The 12,678-nt window shown below is 38.4% G+C and overlaps 1 protein-coding gene and 1 long non-coding RNA gene across 4 annotated transcripts; one reads left to right on the forward strand and one right to left on the reverse strand.

Moving 5' to 3' along the window:
* Positions 1–6,108: 6,108 nt before the first annotated feature.
* Positions 6,109–7,134, forward strand: LOC141840098 (uncharacterized). The gene has a single exon (XM_074727991.1). The coding sequence runs from the start codon at positions 6,109–6,111 to the stop codon at positions 6,928–6,930; it is 822 nt and encodes a 273-aa protein (XP_074584092.1). The 3' UTR covers positions 6,931–7,134.
* A 1,284-nt stretch (positions 7,135–8,418) lies between these two features.
* Positions 8,419–10,587, reverse strand: LOC141841538 (uncharacterized). 3 transcript variants are annotated; one of them, XR_012602809.1, is made up of 5 exons: positions 10,505–10,587; positions 9,740–9,834; positions 9,219–9,289; positions 8,805–8,905; positions 8,419–8,725 (listed from the first exon to the last, which is right to left on the reverse strand). It is a non-coding gene; the product is annotated as an uncharacterized LOC141841538 (long non-coding RNA). The 3 variants fall into 3 exon arrangements; XR_012602810.1 differs by lacking the exon at positions 10,505–10,587 and having other exon boundaries at positions 8,805–8,866; positions 9,740–9,922; XR_012602808.1 differs by lacking the exon at positions 10,505–10,587 and having other exon boundaries at positions 9,740–9,922.
* Positions 10,588–12,678: the final 2,091 nt, after the last annotated feature.

Below are 12,678 nucleotides of genomic sequence, written 5' to 3' on the forward strand. Positions count from 1 at the left end.
CTTTGATCTAACAATATTTAGCAGAGAGAGATTGAATGATATGTGCTATACAGTGGGAGAAGGTGAAGTTTAGAAGAAGAATAGAGGGAAGGAAAACAGTGGAAGCCAATTTATCCCACAGCTGGCAAATATTTAAAATTGCATTATATTTGATTTCATTAATTAAATATAATTTCACATCATCCATCACGACGAAGTTCAACTCTGCAACACGTAAACGTCAACTCCTCCTCCATTGAAGTAGCCTGCACTGCACTTTTATATATATTTACATATATAAGCCCTAAACTGCAGTACCTCACCAGCTGTGCTATTGGGAATCAGTAGGCGAGGATGACACCGAGAGATGACTTTAACACACAATATGAAATTAAGCTGCTGAGGTGTAGAATGATTAAAATTAATAGACAAGTTAGTGAGAATTTATGGATATAATCAACATCTATAAATTAGTACGTATTTCTTGGGTTTTGAATTGAAGGAAAACGAGGCTTCTGCAGACGTTGACCGCGTCTTGAGCGGCGGAATTCATGCAGGAGGCCATCTCCCAGGACTGTACTGCTTCGTCTTCGAACAAGTAACAGCAAGTTAAAGTGAACAGTAACAAGGAAAGACACCCTAGCCTGTTGTTTTGAGAGGGACGAAAATATATAAATATATGTTTTCTTTTTCATCATTTTCTAGTGATTAAGGAAGGCAAGCAAAAAACAAACTTTCTTTTTCTTTGTTAGCTGCGTGGTGATAACGGAGTTGCACATGCACGAATGGACTCAAATCATATGCGGATAAGAAGGGAAGAAAAAGAAGACATTTTAATCAGTTCGTCATCATTGATCAAGAGCAGATAGCTAGACAGTGTTGGAGACACTGCCAAAACGGAAAACTTGCTTTCACGAAAGAATCCTGCATAATAAATCACATGAAAGTCACTTGTATAATCATTCGATCGAGATATTTACTTGTTCTAATTCATGCACTTCTTCCTCATCTTCTAATGCTTTGGCCGTCTTGTGAATCGCCACTCGTACTGTTGTTTTCCTTAGGATGTTTCGCAGGTACATAATACCACTATGGGGATGGTGCCGCGCTGTTGATGACCTGGAGTTCGGCCAAGACCCGGCCCATGCCCGTATCCTGGAGTTCGGCCCAGATACAGCTCCAGAGCACGGAAAGGGCAGCGGTGGAAGCACGGGACCATGGCCGCCATCCGTCGGTACCGTTGCCTGGAGATTAAATCGCCGACTCAGAAGTTCGCTACCGACGGGTTGGTCGGCGAGGGCGCCTTCACGACAGTCTACCTTTCGCGCCTTCCCGACAGCGTCCTCGCCGCTTTCAAGCTCCACCAGCCCGGCGAGCGCCTGCACCGAGCCGGCCTTCTTCCAGGAGCTCGACGTTTTCCTCCGGCTCCTCCACCAAGCCTGGAGCCGATGAAGCTCCGCGGTGGCAGATGATTCGGAGAGATTTTATTTTATTTGAAAACGGAAAAGAAATTTATTAATTGAAGTCAGTTGCAATTATTTTGATTATTTTTCCATAACGTTTAAGCAAAAAAAAAAACTTCCTTTTTTTTATTTACCTAATATATAAAAAACTCTCTTTTTATTGGGATTAAAAAAAATTATTATTTTCTATTTATTATCAAAATTAGCAATCAAATTTAAAATTTCTCTCATCCCAGCTAAGAGAATTATAGATTAGCGATCAAATTTAAAATTTTATCAAATTAATGATTGAAATAAATTTTAATCATTAATTAATGATAAAATTTTAAATCCATCAATAATTAATAATTAAATTTTATTTCGGTCACAATTGAAATTTATTTCTGTAAGGATGAAATTTTAATTTCATCTTTATATCGATTGTTATTAATAAAAATCAAATATTATTTATTTAATTAGTCATAAAATTTATTTTTCATTATTGAAGTCAAGTTTCGGTTGTCAATTTAGCGATTAAAATAATTTTTTGAAGTTAATTGAGCAATGGAAAATAAATTCAATCTCTAATTCTGAATAAAATTTGGTTTTCTGTTCATTTTTTTTCTTTCCCCATCTTGATCAACCGTCGCTCTTTCCGCATCTTCTTCCACGTCTTCTTTGGCAAATAATCCCTCCCTCCTCTCCTCTCCGATTGCGATTGGGAATGAAAAGTTATTTCCGTTGTTAAATTAGCAACGAAATATTTTCCGTCACTATATCGAAAATGGATATTAGCGATAGAAATAATTTTTCATTGCTAAATTAGTAACTAAAAATTTGAGTTCCGTTGCTATATTTAGAAAGGAAATTTCATGTCCGTGGCTAAATTTAGCAATGGATATCAAGTTCTATCGCTAAATTAGCGAACTTAAAATTTCGTCACTAAATGGATTGACACGGAAAATATTTCAATCAATATTTTTCATCACTAATCAATCACTAATTGTAATTAGTGATCGATTAGCAATGACAAAAATTTCTATTGCTATTGTTGTATTTTTTGTAGTGTCCTACATGCATCAACATATACTTTAGAAACTACTCTTATTTTTAGTAATGGTATGATCATTATAAATTTAATATTGATATTGATGTGTATCTAAGCAATTCCTGCTCAAGCATATATAGATTTTGACGGATCTACTTTGATGGTCAAAGACATGACTAGACAGGCAGAGGATAGTTCAGAGTCGAGTATTGCAGTTTGAGAATATCTCCTCTCGAAATAACCCCACTTGATAACATCTTTAGAAAAATTTCATGATAGAATCAAGTGTTGTGGCTTGAGAATATCTCAAAAAAATATTGTAGCTTGGAAACATTTCGCTCAGGAACCTCCCAAAAGGACATGGTTACTAACCTGCTAAAGTAAAGAATTGCGGTCGACCTGCTCGGATATCTTCTCGCTCAAGTAAACACTCGCTCAGATATCTTATAGGATAAACTAATCGAGCCTATCTTTCCATTGGTTGACTATACAGGAGCATTCTCGCTCGGGAATATATCTCCCAAATTTGACCCCTCTACTTATTTAATTTAATCATTCTTACTAATAGTTTTCTAACCTTAGTCTGATAGAGGGGTAGCGTCGTGAGCATGAGTTTGATAAGAGTTATATAAGGAGTGGATTGACGTCAGGAATGCCCAGCGGTGTCTCATGTATTGTATGGTGATGAGAAGTAGTCATACTTGGGGCCGATAGAAAAGACAAGTACTGTTGTGTGAGGGGAAGTCAATGTTATGTTCATACTTGTGCATGCCCTTTGGACAGGGCCAATCACATCCTCATTCCTTTGGCTGTCCATGTCTTAATTAGCTTACATAAGAGTTTGACTCGCACTACACAAGGGGAGATGTGTGCGGCTGGAGAGGGGAATGGCCACTCCACTCGCTGTGAGTAATTCTGGGTCAAGACAACTCTTTTGCGCTTGCCAGAGGTGGTCTTCTCTTGAAGAAGATATCCTTCCTTTTTTTACTAAGTTTTCCTTAGACTCTTCTTCTTTCAAATCCTCTCCCTTTGAAGAGACAACAATTTCTCTTTTAGCTCCGTATTGATATTTTCTGTTGACTCTGTACTAACTTAACCATCATAAGGATCACGTTGATGATGTCGATCCCCATTGATCGATGTTGACTTGCAGGTAGGAAACCTGCTCAGGGTGTGTGAGATCAAAAGCTTTGTCGAATTCAAACTCGAAGAAAGAGTTGATCGGTCGTGCAACCAATTGGGAGAGCAACGACTAACATCATCACTTTTGGTACCCAACCTGTTCATGTGAGGCACCCGCTCAGGTACAAGAGGATCATAACTGTTGACTTACATGTTTTAGTGCAGATTGTCGGAGTGGGTTAGGGCTCTATCAAATTTGAACCAGAAGGAAGTGATGCGGCCAAGCCAATAGTGAGGATAAGCTATCGTTCTGCATCAAATATTGATACTTCAATTCTAATCAATATACATAAAATGAATTATAACAACTATAGTTAATAGCTAATAACATAAATACTTTAATTTTAATCAACACTAATAAACTGTATATGGCAATTATAGTTTATATCTTCAATTCTAATCAATATACATAAAATGTATTATGTATAACAATAACAGCTATAGTTAATAGCTAACAACAAAAATACTTTAATTTTAATCAACACTAATAAACTGTATATATATAGCAATTATAGTTTATATCCAGTAATCAATACTTCATTTATGATCAACAATAATCAACATTATGTTATAAGTAGCACTTTCATTCTGATTTATACTAATAACGATGAATTATAGTAACTACAAACTCTTACAATTTCAACATTAATCAACACATATCAAAATCATATTATAGTATTTATGAATCATAATTAATATAATATATATAATTTATTTTTAATCAATATTATATTATAATAAATATGAAATTATAATTATTTCAACTGTCTTATATTATAATAATTATAAAATAATAATTATTTTTTAATATAATTGTATAACAATTAATAGTTATAATTGTATGATAATTATGTTCCGATAATTATCATAATAATATCTAAAAAAGTAAAATATATAGAAGCTGATAGGACATCTTTTTTATAATAAATAAAATTGCGCAGCTTTATGATTTTAATAAAAAGGAAGCGGCTTTTTTTTGTTTTTGCCCCCATATATATTTTTCTAAATATTTATTCAAGCAATATTATTGAGACGAGCTTTACGTCAACTTCATGTCATATCCAGTCATCTTTGAAGATTTCGTATTTACTTTGGATCGTGGTAAAAAAGGACATCGTCTTGTCGTTTTATGCACTGAAATAAAGGCAATAAGATTTTATTAAATATAAATTGTTATGAACAGACATTTACATAAAGAAACTTTTCGATATTACTGAAAAGCAGTTTCCACTTACATCATTTTTCCTTGTACTATCTTGTGTTAAAAATAAATAATTAATTAAATATGTTTTTAAGGCATTCTGAATCGACGGCAATTATGTTGCCGTTCACTGCTCCCAATTCCCAATCGCGTCACATGACATCCACGTGCGCCAACACATTTGATACCCTGGAGATTAATTAGTTAAACCAGTTCTATTAAAGCGTGTTATTGAGACATATGGTGTCATTTTTTTAACAAAAAGTAGTTAAATAATGCTCAAGACAGGTAAAAAGAGAACACGATGCAAAAACTTGACCACCAACTAACGACATAATTAATTCGTTCAATAAATAATAATATCGTCAATTTAGTTATACAATTGTTTAAAATGGATTAGACAAATTAATGTAGCTAGCTAGTCAAAGGAGGTTCTACAAATTGATTACACTTCATCTAAATGATTGTTTTTTGTTTAAAGTTCATATTCGCGTGGAAGTGGGACAGCTAAAACGACTTTTTATTACTGGTGAAAAGGTAATTATATTTTATAAATGGGGTTAATTAATTAAGAAACACGGTTGGTGCCTTTTAATTTTTTTTACTGGTTCAAGCTGTACCTCTTGGACTATAACACGTTGCAATTAATTCATATCTAATTACGTTGACCTTAAAAGGGTTTGTTGAATTTGGAAATTTTAGTGCACTTTATAATTGCGGCCGGCATAATATTTTCCAACAACTGCAGATTCGGTTCGCGAGCGATTCAACGCGTTGACAAGAGTAAGCAAGCAGCGTCCCCACGGCACAGTCAAGAAGAAAATTCCACGATTAACTCCGCCGGTTTTGACCTATTCTGAGAAATGTTCTGAGGGTAAATAAAAGGAAACGATAATTGTGAGAAAAATACGATACGATAGAATGTATAAAGCAGTGAACTCAACTACGTAGATCACATAACGTACCTTTTTATGCGTACGTGGACAGCTACGCCAACAACCACCGCGTCTAGCTCATGCGCTCCCGTACTCGTCGATTCGTCTCCGTCGTCATTCATCGAATCTATACCGTCCATTTGGTGGGCCATTGCTGGATCGGGCCCTCCCGCTGCGTCCTCAGAACGCGGAGTGACGGAGTGCGACACGACGCAGCCACCTGCTCCAGTTGATGGACGGCGGATGAAGACGGTGGCATAGCGGTGAATAGTAGTAATGAAAAGGGTGTTTATGTACATGGTCCACTGCGTCGTCTTGTTTATGAATACTGGTCCAACTGCTTACCAGAAACATAGCCGTCGAGTGAGGAAGTGGATCTGGCAGCGGATCGGAGGAAGGATGAGAGGCGATGGGGGATCTGTTCCGTCGGTGGCGTTTCCATGGTGGAGGGAAGATGAGGATGCTGAGATGGAGGCGATAAAGATCGCATCGGCTGAGAAGGAGAAGGCGGTGGTGGTGGAGGAGGAGGAGGAGACGGGGTGGAGGTGCTGGAAACACCCCATGCAGTCTCCCGGAGGAGTCTGCGCTGCCTGCCTCCGCGATCGCCTTCTCCGCCTCTGTCCCAACTGTGCGGGCCTCCGCCCCTGCCGTTGCTTCGCCTCACCTTCCTCCTCCCGCTCCTCCTCCTCCGGCTCCTCCAGATCATGCCGATGGATTTCCGGCGATGAAGCCGGTTTAGGACCGGTAGAGACCGTCTCCCGGCTCATCGCCAGCGAGCCGGCCTTCCGGCGGTCGCGTTCGGTCGGGATCCCTCTCGTTCGATCGCGATCGGTGGCCGCCGCCCCGGCCGCGTGCGACGATCCGTCTCCTTCCTCGGTGGAAAGGGGCAGGAGAAGGGGCTGGGCCTTCTTCTGGCCATTCTCGAGGTCGGCGGCGGAGGGCAAGAAGGATACTCCGCCGCTAGGGCTGTTCCGATCCAGGACGGTGGCGGCGGGCCGTTCGACGATGCGCGGAGGGGGAGTACGGGAAGAGGAAGTGAAGATAAAATCGGGGAGGAGGTGGCACTTTCCCAGCCCGATGAAGGTGTTCCGGCAGCGGAAGCAGGCGGCGAAGACGGCGGCGCACGAACGCTCGCCGATGTGAGGCGGGTGAAGTACTAATTTCTGAATCGCTACCGTTTTCATCTCCGATTAGTTTATACAATTATTACGAGTATACTATTAATTTTGCTTGTAATGTAAAAGAAATTAGTTCGACTAGCTTCCTCAATCTTAGTTTCTCGGCTCATGTCTCCCCAACTCTGTGCATATTGTTGGTTACTAAATTATAATTAATTATTCTAAACTTATTTTCGATTTTTATGGCGGAGGAAAACCAAGAACAGAAACACACGCGAAACGCGACAACGCGTGGAGTGGCGTCATGCTTTGCACGTGCTCATGTCATTATTGTCATTGTGTGCTCCGCTCGCATGCTACTTTTTGTTTATTATAAGTTTTTTTTAATCCCCTTATTAAGGACGTTGTTTTATTTAAGTCACAAAGTTATCATAAATATTAAAATAATATCTTATTTTATTTTCATATAAAAATATTCAATTTTGATCGAAAGTATTATAATAATATATTAAACTTATGCGACAATATTGATAAAAAAAATTATATTATATTATATTTGAGATAGTCTTGATTAAAATTATTATAAATGCATTTATAATCTAAGTTGGTTAAAGAAATACTCTAATATATAGTTGAAATAATTTTGATGATTTAAAATAATGCTATGATGAAAAATATTATAAGACATCATTATAATATTTTTAATATAACAAACGATAACCGATATTTCTACCCCTCTGGCTGTCTCTCTCTCTCTCTGTTCCATTAGTTAGATCTCATTTGTTTGCGGAAAGTGGAATCGTGGGCATTATTTCAACCGGAATTGACGTGCAACCAACCGGTTCACAGCCTTGAAAAAACGCTGGACCAAAAAATTCCACGGCCGAACCCGGTCGATTGCGATGCTCCGTTGAATTTTGGGATCCAAAAATACAGGTGGCAATCCGATTCGGAAAGAACTGCCGCAAGCTGTGGACCGGCTGAAACTCTCAAAGACGTAGATAGATGAGCTATCGACAAGTTCAATGAAAACGTAGCAAAATGTTGATGCCAACTCATCGTTTAAGATTTGATTAATTATCCTTAAAAATGATTTTGTGCACGTGGCGGAACGTGAAGTGATGCCTTAATTCTTGAGAGTAGGTTGTACAAAGGGAGTTTGTTATCACGTGGTAGAGAAAAAAAATTACGTTTTCAAATTTATTTATTAAAATAAAAAATAAATCAAAAAGTAACGTAATCATGATGTCAGAGGCAGTTATATATATATATATAATTCACCATCATCTGAACAAGTTTGATGAATGAAACATGCTAAATAGGATAAACATGTTTAGATGAACCCCTTTGATCGATCCCCTTTTACACTAAGCAATAGTCTGAGTTCTTTAAGGAAAATATTTAATTTTATTGATTGTTATTATTGACACAGCTGAAGGAGTTCCAATGGATAGAACAAGAAAGAGAACAAAGTAGATAATGGATCTAACAAAGTTTAAGGTCACACTTAAACAACACATAACTTTCTGCCCATGTTTTTTACATAACAACAATGTTCAGCACATGACATCACAACTATAACATCAAGCTAGCCATGAAACAAGGTAACAAGTAATAGTCTCATTTGCATTTGAAGCAAAAAAGGTACTCCAACCATAGGCACATATCAAAATCCTCCGTGCGATCAACACTTCGAATTTGAATCTTCATTTGGGGTTACGTAGCACGATGATGACAGAGTCTCCGCGAAGGAACATCCTGATGAATCTATCCTTGTTGACTGGAAGAGCTTTCTTCTTCCCCTTGCCTGTCTTGGGTATCTGTGATCAGGGTAAAAACCATAAGGAGCCATGCATGAAAAGAGATGATGAATTATATGCATTTGTAAAGTTGCAATACCTCGGTCCACATCTCCCTAACATTTTCGAGGACCATGTTGCAGTGGCGATCAAATGCTCTAACTTGACCATGTGAGTAGTAGATAAATAGCCAGAAGATGGCTAGTAACAATATATTGTATATAAATAATCAAGGATTAACAAGAAGTGCACCATAAGGAATGCTGATTTAACAACAGAGTTTAGTCACTTTCTATCACAAGAAAAACATTCAAATAACAGGAAGGAGTCATGATACATAGCAGAGGGATTAGAATAATCTTTTTAAATGCTCAAAAAAGTTAACTTGTCTATTGTGTTGAAATAGAAACTAAAAAATATGTATTCCCTTGACAAAATCAGGATTCTATTTTAGGATTATATTGAAAATCAATAAGCAAAGTTACAATAAAACTTAAAAAAGTTGAAAGGTTACCAGAAGAAGTCTCCATATATTAGGTCGCATATATGGTGGTACACCACTCCAAGATAACTCACGTAGCTTTTCTGCAGATAAGCAAAAACTTTACAAACTCATACACTCAAGGGTAATGCTCACTGCTAAATGACTTCAGAGTTGCACTAAAGTAATGAATTTAACCAACACCTAATACAATTAATCTTTCTTCTTCATTTTAAGTTCATATATTAATACTTCAAATTAAAGCAAATGCATGCATCTTAAATACATCTAAGCAAAACCACAAACATACAAGTTATGCCACACTAAAGGTAGCTAAGAGTGAAATTTATTTATAAGAACTAACCACAAAAAGATAAAAAAAATGTTCTGCCTACAGCAAGGAAAACAAGATCCTTAAACCCTGCCTTAATGAAGAACTGGTTAACCATAATCTTCCTTAGACCATACTCTCAACAAAGTTAATCACATAGCATGCTCAAAAGCTATCAGTTTTGTGACAGAGTGAGTCATAAACCAGCAGAAATATGTCTTACCAAGATCAAAGTCCTGAAATGGAGAAAGTATGAAGGTGGCCAACAAAGTTAACCATCAAAGGACTATATAGGATACAGGCGGCCAACTCTAGTTTCTAACACAACATAAGAAAATAATTAAAATTCATGAACTTCATCTTGGTTAGCTTCATAACAACATCAAAGGTATGGACTTAATGAAAATGTTGTATGACAGCCACAAGAAATAATTGATAATGAAGAGATACAGATATTGCAGAAGCTCAATAGAGTTTGCATACGAGGAATTGAAGAAATGTAAATAACACATACCTCAGTCTTCGAATTAGTACCATATATACAGAATATGCTCTTTAATGGTGGCCTTTTGCAAGGTGTAAGAGGATTCAACATTGGATCACCCAGATAGAAATTAGAAAAATATAACACTCAAAATTTTAGTAGAACTATGAATGAAATTGGTACTATTAACTAGTAACACCCATGAACACTGGATCTTCCTTTTGTCAGGTGCATGGTCATGTTGGCTCTTTCCTTCAAGCAGGGGAAGGAACTGATACGCAAAACTAACAGGCAAGAAAATCACAAAAAGGACTCCCTACGAAGGAATCATTCCAATCGTTGAAAAATTCTTCTTGCTATAGGAGAGAGTGAATCGTAGCACACAGAGAGGAGGTTTGGATTGACCTTGACCCCGGTGAAAGCAAGCACATTAGGACTTGGTTTTTGAAACCCATGCGACGAGGGAAAGAGGCAGCGATTTTGGGGGTTTAGGGTTAGCAATACCTAAAACCCAGATGAAGGCGATGAGCTCCTCGCAGAGCTGTGAGATCGGCAGCGGCAGATTGGCGGCGGTAGGTGCCGGAGTCTTCCAGGGCGACGGATGGCACAGATCGGCGGCGGCGGCGGACGAAGACGCAGATCGGGAGGCGGACGAAGGCGCAGATCGGGCGGCGGACGAAGGCGAAGGAGGCGGCGGCGTCTTCTGGGTCTTCTCGCGGCGGACGAAGGCGAAGGAGGCCGGCGTCTTATGGCGCAGATCGGGCGGCGGCAGGTCTTCTCGCGGCGACGACCAAAAGGAGGTGGCGGCGTCCTCGGCTCTCGGTGTTCTCGGCCGAAGGATCGCAGAGGCGGGCGCGAACGGCGGCGTCTTCGGCCTCGGTGTTCTCGGGCGCAGATCTGGGAATCGGGCGGGGGAAGGGAAATTTGGGAACGGGATTCTGGAATTTGGGCGCCGCGAGAAAAATTTGCGCTCGTCGCCACGGAGGAAGCGGACAACTCGATTTTTCTCGTCCACGTCAGCAGGAGCGGAAATGGAGCGCACGAAGCAGCGCGCAGCAGAGAAAAATATATATATATATATATATATATATATATATATATATATATATATATATATATTATCGATATTGTAGGTGTTACCTTTCCGATGATCAAATCAATATTGAGCTAAGATATGATTATCTTCATTCTTCATTAACCATATATAATTAACTGACGAAAAGGGATTTCAACTTATGTATCCACTAGTTATCCACTGAAGAGGTGGTTAGGGCACCAAATGCGACAACTGTTGAACCGTATACTGACATGGTGCAAAATCTCTACGTAAGATGTTATATGCTCAACAATTATCTACATGAGAGGCGGTCAAACACTGAAGGCAACAATCATTGAACCGTAGGTCGACAGTTGTTGAATCGCACACCCAACAAGATTGGGTCGTTACCCTCGGTGTTGCCTTATACATTAGTCAATTTATTAGCAGATTGTCAGAAGTCGAAGTCGAGTGTTGGATTGACTAAGTATTGAGTTTTGGGATGTGTCCCCCGAGTCTGACATCGTTGGATGAACGTCAAGTACTCGACAACACATATCCCGATTGACCTTCCCGAGTCCGCGTGGGAGATTATTGGATGAACGTCGAGTGTTTGGGGTGTAGATCCTGAGTGCCCTTTTCGAGTTCAAGTGGGACGTTGTTGGAGGAAGGATGAGTGCTTAGGCAAGGAGACAAGCTAGCCTTCACCGAGTCTGAATGGAACATCTTTGGACGAAGGGCGAGTTATCATAAAAAGGTGTTAGTCAGTAAGAAAGTGAGATTGAGTGCTTGGAAAAGGAACTAGTTGGTTGGGAAATTAAGCCGAGTGCTCGGGAGTCATCTCGAACATCATCATATGCTCCTCTTCCCAATTAGACTGAAAAACAAGTCGAATAAAATCTGATAGAAATATCGAGTCAAAGAAGATTAGTTCTGAGGGATTCCTATGGATGGGAGTCATTAGATCAAATAAGTTAGGTCAAACGGACTGAAGAGCTTTCAATTTCAAGACGTTGGACTATAGGAGGTGGTCAACTCGGATGGGAAACCTCTTATACCATTCATAATAATTAAAAGTGAAAATATTTATTGACCAGTCTGAACGATCGATCTTATCCTTTTTGCAAATGTCGACCATAATGGACGCGCAGTCTCTAGTGTCTTCACCGCTTTAGAACAAAAAGTGGACTATAATTTTCTTCTCCAACGACCTTCTTGCATGTCTCTCCTTTTATTGTTCTATTTAATTTAATTTAAATTTTATTTATTTTGTTCGTTTTACATTTTATAAATGCCTTTTTGGGTACTGTTTCTCTATTATCTGATAATAAAAAAAATAATTTTATTGCTTATGAATGCTAATCACCGAGTACATGGATTTTTTGGTAAAATTTAATAAAATGAATTTTTGATGATGTACATTTATGAGAGAATTGGACCGGGGAAAAAAAGACCAATATGATAAACAATTTAACCTTTAAAATTAATTTAGAGCATTAAAAAAAATTATCAACGTAGCTAGTGCGTAACCATGACTCTAGCTAATTTTGAAAAAGAGTCAAATTAGCATAATAATCTCTATTGAGAATATCCAATTAGGTTTAAATTTTCTTATAACACCATTTGGGTGCGAACAAAATCA

Source organism: Curcuma longa, chromosome 11, assembly GCF_044706935.1.
Source record: "Curcuma longa cultivar G26 ecotype Majalengka, Jawa Barat chromosome 11, ITB_CL_G26_1.1, whole genome shotgun sequence".
Classification (NCBI taxonomy): Eukaryota; Viridiplantae; Streptophyta; class Magnoliopsida; order Zingiberales; family Zingiberaceae; genus Curcuma; species Curcuma longa.